The 17,273-nt window shown below is 54.2% G+C and overlaps 1 protein-coding gene across 1 annotated transcript; it reads right to left on the bottom strand.

Annotated features, from left to right (window-relative positions):
- Nucleotides 1-410: 410 nt before the first annotated feature.
- On the bottom strand, nucleotides 411-16,652 carry CUNH6orf132 (chromosome unknown C6orf132 homolog). The gene is made up of 5 exons (XM_042800319.1): nucleotides 16,450-16,652; nucleotides 11,954-12,069; nucleotides 7,342-7,417; nucleotides 4,175-6,998; nucleotides 411-3,863 (listed from the first exon to the last, which is right to left on the bottom strand). Exons 1-5 carry the CDS (start codon nucleotides 16,592-16,594, stop codon nucleotides 3,758-3,760), a joined length of 3,267 nt encoding a protein of 1,088 aa, XP_042656253.1. The 5' UTR covers nucleotides 16,595-16,652; the 3' UTR covers nucleotides 411-3,757.
- Nucleotides 16,653-17,273: the final 621 nt, after the last annotated feature.

Here is a 17,273-nt window from a genome sequence, read left to right as displayed (position 1 = left end):
CACAACATTCTAGTTAGGACTTGCAAATAAGTATGCAAGTTTCATTAATAATGAAAAGCTAAAAACCAAAAACTATTTATAGAAGCAGCACAGGCTGAACTGCACAAGCTCCTCTGCCAGCCAGCCTAACCAGCTGGATGTGAGGGCTGTCTCTGGAGTCACAGGGCAGTTAGGGCTAGCTGCCCGTTCGTTCCTTCATCAGGCTTCTAAAAACACTTAAAATTGCCACAGGGTTTATATCAACAACTGGTAAGTAGAAATGGGACCAGGCCCTAGGTAAGCTGAAATTCAGACTGTTGCTGAGGTCAGTTTGAGCTACATTTTCCTGTTCTTTTTAATCTTGCATGCAAAGATCTCAATCTTACAGTAGACAGACCACTTAAGCAATGCTAAAAAAAGACGACACATAGTAAAACAATACATCCAGACACATTTAATGGAAGAAGGTTGATGTTCAATGGCACTCATAAATAAGAGACTTTGTTCAACACTTTACAAATAAAGCTCTCAGTTATACTAAATTAGCATATACTTTTGAAGAAGAGGCAGCTGCAGGGGATAATTTAGGTTGTATCAAGACTTGAATGACCAAACTGCATCAGAGGGTTGAAGGGAGGATAACTCTCTTGCCAGGCTTCAAGACCGCTTTCAGCGCCAAGACTGGGCTGTAAGGTAGGTGGGTAGGTTGCTTTGCTCCATTACTACCCCTTAGTTTCATCCTCTTCTATTGCTAAATTTATATCGTGAAACAGAGCTGGGGGGAGCAGAAACGGCAATCTGAATACAGTTTACGTGCTGTCCTGACAAAGTTACCCGACCAAGGAAGAGGGAGCTCTTCCCCATCCCTGCAGCTAAGAGGTCCTCACTCTTCATTACAGATTGAACTTGCTCCCTAAGTGCTTTGGCTGCCAACAACTCTGACAGTGCTTTCTTTGTAACACAAACAGTTCCCAACGGCCCCTGCATAAATGTCTAGTTGTTACTGAAATACTAGAATTTTGCTTAATGCATTCAAAAGAAGCAGGGCTAGCCCAAAGTGTTTAGAGTAGTTCCACTGCTTAAAACAATCATGCTAACCAGTTTTACAACTGCAAGCAGAGTCCTACCTGATTTAGTTACAGCTTAGTCCACTGTGCATTCCCAGAATAGGTGTTCTCTGAATGAATAATGGCTATTTAATAAAAACTTACATTATCATGCTTCTAATATTTACTATAAACAAATACACATTTGCTAGAAACAAGACATTCAACACTATATAACACCATGTTACAACTACTTAGGAATTGCGTGTCTGGGTGAAACAGTAAATGTGAAATTCAAAGCAAGTGCCACCATTAGAGTTTCACATTTTCCTCTTAAAAAAAAAAAAAGAAAAAAAACCCAAACAAGCAAACACACACACCAAAAAAAAAAAAAAAAACAACAACAAAACAAAACACAGACTTGTGTTGGGGATATACTCAAATGTAGGAGAATTCCTGAGGGGGAAAATTGCACACACACCCCTATTTCTGGGTAAGATCAGTCTTGAAGGCTGAAGTCTCCCAACAAGCCTTTAAAACTGCTTTTGAAAATTAATTTGAAGCTATATATTATTATTTTGAAGAAAAAAGAATCAGGAAGAAAAAACAATTAGGTGGCAGTATCAGACAGGCTTCTTTGTTTTGTTTCAACTTAAACTGGTGAAACTTTATCCAACACTCAAACATGACCACAGCTTTACTTCCATAGATAAATAAGAATTTTCAAGATGCTCCTCGCATGGAGATGTGTTTTAAGGGGGTGGTTACTCTACATGACACTAGCACACTTAAATATCCAGACAGTTACTCCATAGTCACTTTTCTCCATAAACATTGTTTTAGAAACCAACACCCAGATATTTAAAACGTGTTATTTCAATACTGGCTGGGGTGAACATGTCTGCAAATCTTCCAAGTCGCTGTGACTTACTGGCATAAAAATGCCATTTGAATTAGCTCCTAGACCAAATTATGGTATTTGGGTTTTCATTTTATTCACAGCAAAGTAAAGTTCAGAATACTTTGAAGCTGCTGCAATATTTGAAACAGTTGTTAAATTATTAGGTAAAGATGGAAATAACATAAAACATAGAACGTCAACAACATGACATTAATATCAAGATAACTCTTGAAAATTCCACCATGAAGGAACACATATCACTGAATTTTGAGATAAATTGTAGAGTAAAAAATCTTCTTACATGTGCACACACACGTGCATGCAATGCAAGATATGCTGGAGTGGAACTAATGGTATTGTATAGTATTGAAAATAGAAAGTGCTTTCTCTAAAAGTAGACTTATGTCTCAAAGTGCTTTTAGTTTGTCAGTGATTAGAAAACATTCTCTACAAGTCTTTACACTTATCTTACAGTGATTTTGAGCAAGTTCACCTATGAGGAAGATCATGTATTTCTAGTTTCAGGAAGCTGGCTATTCAAAACTTTGGTTAGCTATCGTGAGACTGTATTTCTCACTCTGTGGAATGAAATGCTCTCTTTAAGGCTCCTCGTCCCTGCCACCAGCTCCTTCAGAGGCGCGGGCAGGACGCAGGGACAGGCAGGCACACCCAGCACCCCGACCAGCGCGAACGGCAACAGCGGGAGCCGGCTCCCTCGGGCACGTCACCGTGGACATTCCACACACAAGGAGCATCAAATACTCTACAATCACACTGAAATTTAGCTTTAGTCTCCCAAATCAGACAAACTAAAGCCAAGTCTTAGTAAAACAGTATACAGGGACTCCGTGGCTTAGCTTTAGAGGTGGGGTTTACGTGGGTATAAAGTGGCAAGAGACCCCTCGAGGAAAGCACCAGCAGCACAGCACCTTGGTGAGTCGCTGACACCCACCAGCTGATAAAGACAAAGGATTGCTCAACATCGTAAGTCTCCAAAGTGCTTTACAGCCATCCCTCCAGGCCTCACAGCCTTCTTCCATGAGGAATAATGGCCAACAGAACCATTAACAGTGGCCAAAAGGCACAGGAAAGCAAGGGCCCGTGCTCCCGAAGCTGCTGCCCCCCCAGCAGTTGCTCCCTGGAGAAGGGGGCTCAGACCTTCGCGGCAGAGCTGCCCCCGGCTCGGCAGGACAGGCACGGAAAGCCAGGAGCTGTTTTTAAGGCATCGGCATAATCGACTTGCTCAAGGCTGTTGAAGGAGGTGAGGATAGAAGAGGTTAGGATCTAGACACCCTAAACTCTATTTCTATCCCATTGGCATTGCATTCTTATTTTGTAATTCCCCTACATTTACCTATACACTGGCTTGCTTCCATTATGCACAGCTCCCAGTTGTTTTCTCCCTACTCTCAAGTATGTTGGATTTAAACCAATTAAAAAAAAAAAAAAAAAAAAACAAACTGAAAACAATTTCTCCAGTGACGATGCTCTATAAAGAGAACTAAGGATGCTTTTTGGCTTTCTTAGAAGACCTATCAGGCTGCAATTTTGGAAATAATACGAGGGGGGGAAATGAGAAGAAAAACAGCATTTGCTCACGTAACAAGACAGCAGCCTGTCCTCTGTAGTAACTACTCTCCATGAGTGTCTTTCAAGAAGAACCCAAGTCCCAGATTCATTCCCCGCCTCTCCATCAGCAGTTTCAAGCGGTGAGTTTGCTGGCTGGGTTGGGATCATCCCTGGTGCTCACGGAGAAGGAAACGACCCACCCAGGCGCTTCCTCACCCGTTCCCAGCTGGATGAAGGCGACGGAGCAGCCCTGCCGACAAGCCTATCGATGGGCGCTCTGGTAGGCGTAGGAGATGGGCTGCCGTGCCCCAGGCCTGACCGTGAAGGTGTTGGCAGGTCCGCCGTACTGCGAGCTGCCGTGGGCAGGTCTGGAGGGAAGACAGAGGGAAAGTCAGTGAAAGCCAAGGAAACCCTTTGCTTTTATTCAATATTGCAATCATATATTTAAATTCTTTGTTTCCTAATGGAGCAGGGCACCTTTTGCCCCCTCCCGTCTCTATTCAGCGATGCGGGGAGGAGCAAGCGATGGGCACCAGGGTCACGGCTGGGACCAGGGAGGAGACCCCGGCCACGAACAACCACAGCCAAGGGCGATACCTTCTCTGGGGCCAGCCCTCCTCCTCTTCCCATCAACGGGACAGAGAGAAGAGGGAAGGGCTCAGCTCAGCGGGACACGTACCTGCTGCTGGCTGCCACCATGCCGGCGGGCGAGAAATCCCCGTTCTGCCCCTTGTACTTGGGGTCGGCCCCGGCGCTGCCGTAGGGCGCTGCTTTCCCAGCGGCATCGATGGACGTCCGCCTGCCCTGCGCGCCGGCGGGGCCGGTCCTGTGGGCAGAGCCGAGGCGGCGGACCCCTTCCCCGCCCGGGGAGCCGTATCCCCCGGGGCCGTAGGAGAGGGTGCCCGTGCCCCGGGGGGCTGCAGCTGCCCGGGGGTAGGAGCTGTCGGACTCAGAGACGTACAGGCGCTTCTTGATCAGCGGGCGGGGGTTCGGGCAGCGGCTGAAGTAACCGGCAGAGCTGCCGTAATCTGGGTACTGGGGCGTGAAGTCGCTGTTCCTCCTGCTCTTCTCCGAGGGCAGCGGGGCGGGCGGCTCGTGGCTGGCCCCGTAGCCGCGGCCGTAGCCGGGCCACCTGAAATACCGCGGTGCCTCCGAGCCCCGGCTGCAGTCGGGGAAGCTGGGGCACTTGCGGCTCTCCTCCCGATTTAGGAGGGACCCCTCGGCTTCGTCTACCTCGTTGCTGAACTCAGGGGGTGGGGGGATAATCCCATAGTCCAGCGCCGTCTCCCCGCTCTCCTCCTCCCCGGGCACGCCGTGGCGGGCCGGGCAGGGCTGGTTCGGCTGCCCGGGCTCGAGCAGGTCCCGCAGCAGGCTGGAGGCAGCGGCCCGCTGGTGCCCGGGGAGGTTTGGGGGCTGCGCCTCGCCCACCGCCCGCGCATCCCGGCCCTGCTCCGAGGAGCCGGAGAAAGATGGCAGTTTGCTCCATCCCGACCCCGCCGGACCCACCGCGGCCGGCCGGGGGACCACGGTGAAGGAGTAAGGCTTGGACTCATGGCGGTAGAAGCTGGTGGCGGTGGCATCCGACGAGGCGTTGCCGAGTTTCGGGGGTGGCTTCGCCCGCAGCGCGGCTCCCACCTCGGCTGCCTGCCGGCCCCGCTGGGCTCGCTGCCGGGCTGCCAGGAGCAGCGCCATCGGGGAGCCCCGCTCCACCCGCTCGCCCGTCACCGGGTGGATCAGCACCTCCTCTTGCCCCGCTCCCGAGGCGCCCGGCGGGCTCCTGGCCGAGCTGGGGGGGCCGGGCGGTTGGGTCGAGCTGGCCCCGGCCCGGTGCACTTTGTACTGGAAGCTGGCCCCGTTGGGCTGCGGCGCTGGGCTCGGTGTGGGAGAAACTGGGGGAGAAGGGGAGGCGGGAGCAGGGGGCTCCTCCGTCGGTCCCGGAGGTGGGTCCGGGGGGCTCACGCTGCTCTCAAGGGACGCAGGAGCAGGGCTCGAGTTCTCTGCGGCCTTGCTAGCGGCAGGAGCAGAACGGTCCTCGTGCCCCATCTCATCCCTCTCCACCGCAGCCACCGGTGCTGGGAGCAGGCTCGGCACCGGCTTCGGCAGCACCGAGTCACCCAGGTCAGGGGGGCTCCTCCTCGTACACGGGGTGCTGCTGCCATCCTCAGTGCCCTGCTTCTGGCTGCCAAGCCCCAGGGCAGCTTTTCCTTCTTTCTTCAGGGACAGCACAGCCTCCAGCTCGTGTCTGATTTTCATCACGCTGCGGGTCTGCGTGGGGGGGTTGCTCTCCGGAGGGGTGAGTGCCATGCTGGGAGTGGGAGAGCCCCCCTTGGCACTGGGGGGGTCACTGGGCACCTCTTTCTTCTCACTCTCCCCTCCTGCAGGTAACTGTGCGTCCTTCCCCGCAGGTCCGGTGAGTTGGGGCCCACCGAGACTGGGCTCACGGGTGCCGGCACGGTCGGTACCCCCATCCACGGGCCGGGGAGCCGCCGGCTTCTCCGCTGGCTTCTCCTCCCTCCGTGGGGAGCGCAGGAGGGCCGAGAGCTCGTGCCGCAGCCTGCTCAGGTTGTTGGCATCCCTCCAGTCGTCCTCACAGGTCGGGTAGTCCGGAGGGGGCAGGTCCAAGTCGTTCGCAGAGAGAGATTCGGATTTTGGAGAAGAGTCCGTCTCGGCCGTTTTCAGCTGGGGAACCTTCTCCGTCTCAGAGCCTGGCAGCGGGGACGGGCGACTGGCAGGATTCATCCCTTGGCTGAGCCCTGGACCCGGCTTGGGGCTCAGCGGTGGGGGGGTCAGCACAGCTGGCTTCACAACGGCCGCTCTCAGCAGGGAATTTCTTTGCTCGGCTTCTCCGCCGCCACGAGCCTTGGCCGCGGGTCTTATGGTGAAGCAGGGCGGGAGGGGAGGCCGGGCGTGAGGCTGCCTGGCGAAGGGCTCCTGGCGCAGGGGCTGGCTGTCCTGCACGGGGATGGAGGAGGACCGGGCTGGGGCTGGCGGGGGCACCTTGAACGACCTGGGGAAGGTGAGGTGGGGCTCAGGACAGTGCTTGGGCTGCAGACTCTCCTTTGGGCCGGGGGCAGCTGGCACCCCAGCCTCGGCAGGGCAGAGCGGCCCCTCAGCATCCGCCTGCCTCGTGTTCAGCACCGTCTCCGACTTCCACTTGGAGATGCCGGTGGTGAAGGGTGCTGGGGCCCGGCTGAGCGGTGAGGCACCCGGCGGGGCTGGTGGGATGAAGTCTGGAGGAGCTGGTGTGCTGGGGGAGGACAGGGTGGAGGCTGGAGGTGGCGGGGGTGCCACGGCAGGAGGTGGCGGCACCATCTCAGGTGGTGGCGGTGGCGGCGGCAGCATTTCGGGTGGTGGAGGGACCAGCGAGGCTGGGGGGGGTGGCGGCGGTACTGACGGCGGCGGGGGGATGTCCTCATCCAGGTCATCCCCCTCGAGAGCCTGAGGGCGCAGGTCCCCCACCGAGCTGTACATTCGGTAGTTCCCATTGATGTGGGAGCCAGAGCCTGCAAGGAAGAGCAAGAGCACGGCGGTGTGAGCACCAGCTCCATCGGCACCGTGACAGCCAGTGTTCCCTCTGGCCAGCTATCCTCCTAGGAAGCTGGTTTATTTTGCTCAGCAGCTGCCTAAAGCTTGCTGAACTGTAGCAGCCACTATGCCCCACCTCTTAGAAATGAATTAATTTTCAATGACTTCAAAAAAATAATTAATAGCAGACTATTTTAGCATCAAAATCTCACGATCAGACTGTCTGCTCCAGAGCTTGGTGCACACATGCCTCCTTCCCCGAGGGCACAGTACTGCTGAGCCCTTAGCACCCTCCAGGACTCAGCAGAGAAGATCCCTTACCAAGAGTTGCTTTTTCCTCAAAGTCTTCTGGCACCGATGGCGTTGGCACAGCCACCCCATGGGATTCTTGGGCATTCTGCAATAGTTGAAAATACAGAGCTGTTAGTTTTACGCCCAGACTATCAGAGCAGAGCGCTGACAAGCAGGCCCTGGGCTGTATAGCTAGCAATTTATCTACACAAACAAGAGCCAGAGGGGATCTGGGGCTGCGCGAGACAGGGAGGTCCCTGTGGCTGCTGCTGTTGACGGGGTTTAAGGGGATGAGCGAAGTGATCTGGGTTGCACAAGCCATGGACACGACTCCTCTGTGCTGGTCTGGTGCAGAGGGGCTGGAGAGGAGCTCGGCTATTTCACATCCAAGCTTCAGGCTCCCCAGCCCACAAAGAGCAACACTAGTTTCTCACCATTCACGTATCAAGAAAATGTAATAGCTCCCACGGGTTTTGTGGCTATTGCTCTCCAGCAAGCACTGCCAGCTCATGCCGCAGTCACGTACACACTGCACTGAAGTCACAGACAGAATTCCAGCTTTTTGGGAAACTGGCATCAGCATATCTGAACACTGGGGAAAACTGCTGCTTGTGTTGTTTGTGTTTCACTCTCAATTACTCCCTTCACGTTCATGTTGAAAACTCAGCAGTGCATTTAGCTGGTACGGGACTGTGCAATTTAACAGCCTACACATTCGCGGGGATGCTTACAGCTAAGCCACTCCGGATAATTGCAGCCACCCACCATGACATATTCGTGGCACGTTGACTCACCTAGAGTGCTGGCCAGGGCTCCTGCCCCGTACGCCTGCCAGGGCAGAAAGCCTCTCCTTTCCTCCAGTGACTCACTGCTAAGATTGCTCTGCAGAGGGATTGGAGCTGCTCGTGAATCGTACACGAACGCACCCATGCCCGGAACACAAACTGCTGCTGAATCAGGCTGTCAGCACAGCCGTGACTGAGGCAGTGGACTGGTCTTCCACATACCAGCGCAGGGAGAGACCCATCGTGAGGAACTAACACCCCGTGAGCAGCAGCAGCTCGCAGCCCCGGTGCGCAGTGGTTCGGGACACACCGCCCCATTGCCAGGCTCCAGGGGCCACCCCGTTGCACCCCTACTCACCCCAGGCAGCTGTTTGCACTAGCTGTTAACAGCCCCTTGTACAAAGGAAATATTATCCTACCATCAGCCTGCATTGCTCAGTGCTAGGCAAAAGCCTAGGTAATGATTGAGCTGAGCCTGTGCCCTTTGCCTTTCACTGGCATTATCACTATTTTTACAAGAGATTGCTATAGGATTCCAAACATTATTGATCAAAGGTCAAGCAGGCTTTATACATCCGGGGCTCAGAAGCACATTAACATCACACACTGCCTTCAGGAACATGGAAGCTGCTGGGACAGCGTGGACTTTAACAGCAGCAGCCTGGGCTCCTTCAGAAGAGCCCTGGAATCCCCCAGCTTCTGACAAAATCGTAAGAAAATACACATGCTTCACTTGCAAAGTCCATCACCCTGCAGATGCTCAAAGATCCTCTATAACCACAAGGGAATGAGCCAGTTACTGGTGGAGCCAGGAGGGAGGGTGGGAGTTCACATCCCTGGGGTTGCACAACTGCCCAGGCAGCTTTGTGCTGATGGAGAAGCCAAGGTCTGCCAAGGAGTTAGGACAGATCTGTTAGTGACAAAACAACAGACTAGGTGAGCCTTATAGCCTCATCTAAGACCTCTCTACCGGTCCCAAAGATACAGTACAAGGCAGAGGAAAGATTCTTAACTTCGGCTGAAAGCCAGAGAGAAGACACAGGCTAACAGAGGCACTTCAAGAGCTGATAACAAAATTGTTCAGAGCAATGAGATACCGAAAACCACAAAGAAAAAAAACCCAGCAGTGCCCATTTGCTATGGAAATTCATTGCCGCCAGTCTCCAGAGCACACTGAGGATACCTGCTCATTTACAGGGAAACAAAGATGTCTGAGCACTGAATTAAAAGCAACATAAGCATCACATGTCTGGATAGGAGTAGAAAGGGGATGGCAGTCGGAAGAGATCTATGCAAAGCTGGAGGAAACAGCTCACATTTCATAAACGAGTAGTAATTTCGGACATGTCATTTCGACAGGTCCTAAAAACTGGGCAAGCCTGTTTCACACCAAAAATTTCTGTTGCAGTTGCTAACGCTCAGCATCTCTCTCAAAAACCACCCATCCTCACGTCACGAGCTGGCTTCTAAAATGGAAAGCATCTCCAGTGCGCTGCCAGTCGCCAGAGATGACGAGAGAGATTGATTCCCTCTGCTGTGTTTGCCAGGGGTGTGACCAGCCCAGCAAACCTCCAGCTGATTCAGAGCGGGCTAACTCGGGGTGCTGCGCCAGGAGCCTGCGTTTCCAGTCGGTGCTACTGGCACCAGACCTGTGTGTGCTGAGGATCCCACTGCAGGGAGCTTTCACTGTAACCACCGGGAATCGCTCGCCAGCGCTGGAGCAGCGTTCGACATCGCCCGTGCCCCGCAAAGGGGAGCCTGCCTGGCCTCATGCTCCCCAGCTCCCCCCATCCCTCGGGAGCCCACACTTCCCATCCGTTAAATGAACTCGGCTTGAGGCTGCCTGTTACAAAAACCACACCAAAATACAACTGCTTTGCATCCTGGGGTCTCAGAGAGGCCAAGGATTTCTCCAAATACGAAGAGCTACCCCCAAAGCAGAGCTGGGGAAGTTTGGGGGTTAGCTGAAGGAATCTATTCCCCTGGGATGCCAAAGCTCTGCCTGCACCTGCAGGAACCCGGGGGGGCATGGTGGTACCCCAGCAGCAGGCGGTGAGGCCCCTCTCCTGCAGCCCTGGCTGTGGCTCAGCTCGGGGGGGGCCGGGCGTTTCGGGGGGGCAGGGAGCTGCTCCATGCGGGCAGGCAGACAAAGGCCAGCGGGCCCGGCTGCGGGGCAGGGTGTGTGCATCCTCCTGACTCACAGCCACACAGGCAGCTGCTTCCCAGCCTCCCCCCCCCCCCACCCCGCGCAGGAGAGCGGGCGGGTGAAACAAAGGGTTAAGGCAGGAGCTGCAGAACAGCCCAGTGCAAGTATGTATGTGGCAGCAGAAGCATCTGTGCCAAGTCAAATCATAATCAAACCTAATCAAAACAATGCAAATATCCAACACAGACTGGTCCTTAAAAAGCCTTGCTTGCTCCTACTAATTTCTTCGGTTAAACCTGTTGCTCCTGGAAGAGACTCACAGCAAGAGGGACCCTCACAAGGGCAACTGAGGGGGAAAAAGCCCCAGGGCAGCTGTGCCTCTGCAGGCAGCAGGAAGGCACCACGGCTCCACTGACAGCCCGTAGTATTTATCCCAGGGACATTCGCGCTGTTCATTCCTCCAGCACATACACTTCCACTAGCAAAGCATTTGCAAGCTCTAAAAAAGATGCAAAAGCTGCCAGTCGCAACTCTAAAAACCTGGCAATAAGGGGTGTCAGCTGTGCTCGCGCACCCAAGCCCGTGCTGGAGAGAAGTTTCTCAGGCATCAGTCCTACAGTTACTCGACTCAGAGCCCTGGTGAGATTTTCCACCTGCTGTGATCTTTTGGAAGGCATCATAGAGGACACAACCCTTTTGCACAACCTGTGCAACACCATAACTTCCTAATTATGCTCTCAAATAGATATATAAACTCTCTTTCCCCCCCAGCTGTTCTCCAAATGACACCTGCACAACCCCATTAACTCCTAATTGCACCCAGGTGACAGCAGACCAGCCCATTTTCTGCTGAAGGTGATAGCTGCTCTAAAGGACGAGGATGTAGGAGGAGAAACATCCTTCACACTCAGAGTATTTCCTTGTCAAGGCCAAAGACTTTTAAGTGGTTACCTGTCTTCACTGACCTTCCGTGAACTGTGTGTATCACTTCAGATTTAGCCATTCCCATCTCCAAAGTATCTCTGAGCAAGGTGTGCTCGCTGAGAATATCTGCTGAGGAAGGTGTGCTGCCTGGCGGGGGGAAAGCTTGCTCAGCACACACAGCAGCTGAGCAAAGCCAGCAATGACCATGTGTGGCTTCTGGAGGTGACAGGGGCGTCCCAGCTGGGTTAAAGCCACCTCTGGGTTTGGCTGTGTTGGCAGTTGCTGCCTCAGTCCCTGCATCCTGCTGCTGCTGGGGCAGCTCTGCAGGGAACAGTTTCCCTCATATGGAGATTGGAAAATCAGCCTCTGCACAGACACCCGCTGCATCACCTCCTCATTCCCCGGCTGTAAACACGACAGGGTTTTGCTATTGCTCTCTCCAGCAACATGCCTGATCCAGAGAGAGATACTGCCAGTAGTGGTTAGATAAAATGCAGTGCAAGCCCGATCTATCATCTACCTGCTCAGCAATTATTTTTTTTAATTGAAAATGCAAGTCTAATGATGCTTACATCTCTTGCCTGAGTATCTTGCCTATGTCCAACACAAGCCTTGAACTCAGATCACCTCCTAATGCCTCGTATCCAGCATTATTATAGAGTGGTTTTGCTTTTCATTTATTTTCTTCCCTCAGGTAGAGGATGAGAGCAGCAGCCAGCCCAGCTGGTTCTGGGCACCGGTTACACACTCTGCCATAACAAATCCCAGCGGCGAGCCGGATACTCACAAGGGGTAGGAAAGTCAGGAGCGGCCGGACTCTCGGACGAGGTTTAAGAGTTGCTGTGCCAGAGTCAGTCATTGTCCCAAAGCGATTGTCACCATAATACACTTCAATCACATCACCTGAGGGGAAGAGAAGACTGTTAGCAGCAGCACTGCATTTGAGGCTGTAGGAAAAACACTGGACAGCAGCTGATTTTAAAAAGCACTGTGAAGAATTTGCCGCATCAGCTCCAAAGAACTGGCAAAACCCCTCAGATTCTGGAGTATCTGGGTGTTTTGAAGCCGAGTTGAAGGGGGGAGAAAGGTCCCGGGTGAGCAGGACCCCTGGGCAGGCGCTGGCAACCCCGGCACACACCTACAAGGCACAGAGAGCCTGCCCAGAGCTCCCAGTGCCGGAGTTTAATGAGAACCATCTATTCTGAAAGGCTTATTTCTAATAGTAGCTAACTTAAATTTACCTCAGGAAGGCCAAAAGTCAGCACAAGCACTCAACTCACTCCCCACCCAGACTATGCTTAGGGAAGAAAAAGTGCTTCAGGAGCAACTGGATTGCCTTTTTATAGTGCTGCGAGGCTCTGACCCCCAGGAGAGTGGGAGGGGGGTGCAGGGTGACCCAGAGGTGACACCCACCAGCTCGCAGGCAGGGCAGGACCCGGGAGGGGGGGAGGCAGCAGCAGGGTCTGACCGGCAGCTCCCGGGGCCAGCTCCAGCCCTCCCTCGCCCGCAGAGCAAAGCACAGCCATAACTACATGTTCTTCGCTCAGCCCTGTCGCGACAACGGGTCCCCGTCGCGACAACAGGCCCCCGTCCCTCCTGCAGTGGAGCGGGACCGCGGAGGTGCCGCCGAGCGGAGGGGAACGCCTCGCTGCACCGCTCGGACACAGCGATGCGAACGGGACACACAGGGGCTCCCCAAGGGGGATTTTCCCCCAAACACACACACACACACACACGTTTTGCTGGCAGCGGCAGGGAGGGGCTGCAGCCGCCGTCCCCGCTGCGGACCGACCCCGCCAGCGCATCCTTCTGCTGCTGCTGGAACGATCCCGTTCCGACCCCCGATGCAATCGGCACTGGGGGACAAACCGCGCTTGCCAGAGCACTTTCACACGTCAGCCCGCCTTACGGAGAAAGGCACTGAGTGTCTCACCACAAAACACGACTGTGTGTGGAAACGCTCTGGCAGAAAGCAGCCGCAGAGCCTCGGTGTTACAAGCAGGAGAAGCCATCGGGTGCTCCAGGTTCCCAGCCCTGTGCTTTTGCCTTGAACCACACCTTTTGGGCCAGTTTATTTCTGACAGTGAATAAAGCTCATAAAACTAGTTTAATTACGTTCTTTGTGTCTGATTAACAGCATGAATTAACAAGCAGAAGCACTGAAGCACATAAACCCCACCTTGGCTGGAAGGAGATACACAAATAATTTGTAGCCAAGGAGACCAACATTAAAGAAAATACGAGGGTTTGAGGAGGGAGAGGGAAAGTGAGCAAAATGGCTGTGACCAGAGAAAATTCTGCAGGAGTGTTCCCACCTAAGAGATTTCAAAAGTAGTTTCAGTGAGAAGGAAGAAGCCAACAACCTCCCCCCATTTGGGCGTTTTTGCCCCCCTAAAAAGTTTGGAAGCAGTCCTCAAGCCTGACCCCGTGCTAAAGTGGGAAGCAGAGGAACAGCTTCTGCCAAGTATCGTACAGCAATTAAAAGCCAAGGCGCAGGAAGGCGAAGGTTGGGTGAGCTCCACACACCAGCCCAGGGGCTGGGCTGCACTTCCAAGGCTCCGAAAGGCGAGGGCAGCGCTGGCCGGAGCGGGAGCCGGCTGCGCCCCGGGGACCCCGCGGGGGCTGCACAAGCAACCGGCCGCTGCCACCGCCCCGGCCCGTGTCCCCGCTCCCTCCGGCACGTCCCGGCTCCCACACGGCCCCTCGCTGGCCCCGGGCACAGCCGGACACGAGGACCGGGGTCCCCAACCCGCCCCGGACTGCCACGGCGCGTAGCTGTGCTTGTCACCAAGTCTCTGCCCGCCTTGGATGGGCAGAGATCCGGCGAGAAGCTCCCATGGAAACAGAGCGTTACACCGAGTTTAGTGAAAAAAAAAAAAAAAAAAAGGAAGGCAAATGCTTGCCTGTGTATTCCCACAGAAGGGAAGCACTTGCATGAACACCTGGAATGAAGGACCTGACCACGAGCTACTGCAGCCTCTGCTGAAGTTATGGCTTTGGAGGCAGATGAATTCTGGGCAACCTTGAAACGGGCCACTGAGTCCAGCAAGCAGGTCAGCTCTTCCTCTCTCTCACCCACTACACCACAAGTTACCTTGGGATACACCCAGGAGTAGCCATTATGCTACCACTGTCCTTACAGCCAGTGACAACTTCCTCTCCCTTATCCCAAACTCCTCCCGCTACAAGGAATTCTTTACAAAAAGGACATTTTCTTCAGCTTTCAAAATACTAATCAGTCTGCACTTCAGTTGGTGTGGGCCTGCCGACAGTTTAACACTTCCCCGCCTGTGAGACACCCAAGCACCAGGGAGGAGCTGCTGGAGTCCCAAGGATAGCAGAGATATCAGCAAATTATTATGGTTTTCACACAGCCCCCCTGGGCAACCCCACATTCTGCGAGTAAGCAGCAAGAATTAAGGCCAATGTAACCTGAGAGTTCGGATTCAGACAGCTTTGTGAAGCCACAACAGATTAGCACAGAGACTTGAAATGATGAGAGTTTTATATTAAACAAGACACTAGGTAAACTCAGTGAGAAACTGGATTAAAGATCACAAGGTCTTTGATCCTAGATTACTAAGCATCTCTAACCTGAATGCTTTTAATTAAAGTAAAATGAAGTGCTTGTAGTTGTGTTTTCTTTGCTAGATAAACAGGACTTGCCTGCTAAGGGCCTGTCACCAGTAAGACCTGTGCTCTGCCAGATTCGTTTCCTGGAAGGAGGGAGCAGGAAACACCTTTGGAGGCTGTCGGAAGCAGCTGGCCCCAACTATGCTTTGGCCACTTTTTGACATTCAGCCTGTCCTGGAGACATTTGTGTCCTCTCAGCCATGGGAAATAAAATAACAACCTGCAACACATGGAATGGAACTTCTTCCTACTTCAGGGTTGCATCACCTGGAGTAGGCGCAGCAGGTTTGTCACTGGGGTATCCGCAGCTCACAGCGAGGAGGCGGCATCTGTCACTATATTCAGGAATTTCTGAGTCAGTGACAGGCAAACCTACACCCATTCCGCATTGCTTAACGTGTGTTTACTTTGTATGAGAAACTAAGGTGGGGATTAGCAGAAGCAGCGGGGCCCTCCTGGCAGCAGCGATGCATGAAGCTACGCAGCAAATATTCAAGAAACAGGGCCAGGGATTTTACCAGGGAAGACGGTGGCACTGTGGAAATCAAGGTGGGATAAATCCGCCCTTGGAGTGCCGAGCCGCGAGCACGCCGTTCCTCCCAACCAGCCCACACCTCCACACACACTACTACTCTGAACATGGTCACTCAGCTTCTGTGTGTCACACTACCCTACACAAATTAAATTAATGACATAAATGCCAAGGGGATGCTAAGGAGTGATTCAACAGCTTTTATTTTCACTCAGATTTCAAGGACTCCTGGCTTTTACTTTTGCACAGCAGTTCCCCACACCTGAAAGGAATACCTTTGTACTGCAATTGCAGCCACGGAAATCAGGCTTGTAATAAGCAGACACAGCAACTTTCTTTTTTTTTTTTAAATCCAAACCACATCAGAGAGAAGCTTGAATCCTCCTCAGGTTTACGACAGTTAGAAATCAGCAGTTTTCCTTTTGTGTTTAAGAGTTGCATGAAACTCTGTCGCATTTTCATTTTATCTCAGTTTCACCTGCTTGGCCTGCAGGGTGTAACCACCTCGCAATAGCTTTAATGGACACTGCTCCACATCGCCCAGCTCAGCAAGCAGCACTTCCATTTTTAAATTTGGAAGTGTTTATTGGAATCTTACAGCCACCAAACTTCATCCACAAACTGCTATCTTTTATCTACCTGGCTCCATTACTATTAATTGGGCTCCCTCCTACATGAGCCTCCAGGGCACAGTATTGCAATTAAAACCACAAAGAAATACAAATAAATCCTGAGGAATATGCAACCCTCAACTCCCCCCTCGCACCGAGTCCTCCAAGAAACAGGTTTACAAGTAAATAGCCAAGACCCGGGAAGGAGCAGCTCAAACATGGCGTGGGAAAGAGCTCCTGGAAGCAATAAAACAGATTCTCAACTATTCATCAGCCTGCTTGAGCGGAGTTTACCCGCCCGGAGCGGCCCGCGGCCCCGCCGGAGCAGCGAGCCGGGTTTAACGCGGAGCCTCCGCGGCCCGGCCGCTGCCAGCGCGCAACTTTAAGCCCCCGCGTGGGGACCCCGGCCTCTGCAAACGCCGCCCGCGGCGCCCCCGCCCGCCCGCCCCGGACACGCGTGGCCGCGCACGGAGCTCCCGCGGCGGGAGGAGTTGGGGAGCCACTGACCGGTGCCACCCGCGCTGTCCGAGGTCACCTCCTGCGTGAAGATCCAGGGCGGGTTGGTAGCGAAGAGGGAGGCGGCGGCGGGGCTGCCGTGGCGCTTCCCGAAGAGGCGGCTGAAGGTGCCCTGCACCGAGTGATGCTTCTTCATCCTGCCGGCGCCGGGCGCTGCCCGCCGGGCTCCGCCGCGCTCCCACCGCGGCCGGGGCCGGGCCCCACCTTCCCCCCGCCCCTCCCTCCCTCCCTCCCTCCTTCCTCCCCTCCTTCCTCCCAGGTGCCTCCCGCCGCACCCCGCAGCCGCGCAACCACTCCCACCCGGGGGGGGAAGAAACCCTCGAGGGTCTTTATAGGCAGGGCCGGCCCTGGGGGGGGGGGGGTCCCCGGAGCCCGGCTGACGGCCCGGCCCGGCCCGGGGGGCTCAGGCAGCCGCGGGGGTCCCCGGGCCGCTGGCGGGAGTGGGGCTGGTTGGGAGCCCCTTCCCGTGCTGGGGGAGCGGGGCTGGCTAAGCCCCTTCCCATTCCGGGGGAGCGGGGCTGCGGCAAAGTGACCCCAGGGGTCAGCGGGGTCCGCACCAGGCGTGTAGCTGAACATCTGATTCCCCTTAAAAAAAGCCCAGCACGACACAAGCTATCGATCTCTGCAAGCTGGTCGTGTGCTGAGCATTCAGGTTTGAGAGTCTCCATCCTCCCTCTCGCTGTTTTGCTGTTCATTCGCCCGCTGTTGGGGTTCTGACCCGAGGGCTGGGCCCCCTGGGCCCCCGACCCGCTGTGTCCCCACCTGTGCTGTGCACAGGGACCCAAGCTCCCTGTCCAGGAGCTGCAGGTGTCCTT

This window comes from Tyto alba, unplaced genomic scaffold, assembly GCF_018691265.1.
Source record: "Tyto alba isolate M040663 unplaced genomic scaffold, T.alba_DEE_v4.0 Super-Scaffold_30, whole genome shotgun sequence".
NCBI classification, from domain to species: domain Eukaryota; kingdom Metazoa; phylum Chordata; class Aves; order Strigiformes; family Tytonidae; genus Tyto; species Tyto alba.
This window is presented reverse-complemented; position numbering and strand designations above follow the sequence as displayed.

What these genes read in the sequence shown, in the direction of transcription:
- CUNH6orf132 (XM_042800319.1), bottom strand. Translation starts at nt 16,594, where the DNA reads ATGAAGAAGCATCACTCGGTGCAGGGCACCTTCAGCCGCCTCTTCGGG. An exon ending in GGACAGCGCGGGTGGCACCG is followed by an intron (nt 12,070 to 16,449) that starts GTCAGTGGCTCC and finishes TCTTCCCCTCAG; the next exon opens with GTGATGTGATTGAAGTGTAT. An exon ending in TGAGGAAAAAGCAACTCTTG is followed by an intron (nt 6,999 to 7,341) that starts GTAAGGGATCTT and finishes TCTTCCTTGCAG; the next exon opens with GCTCTGGCTCCCACATCAAT.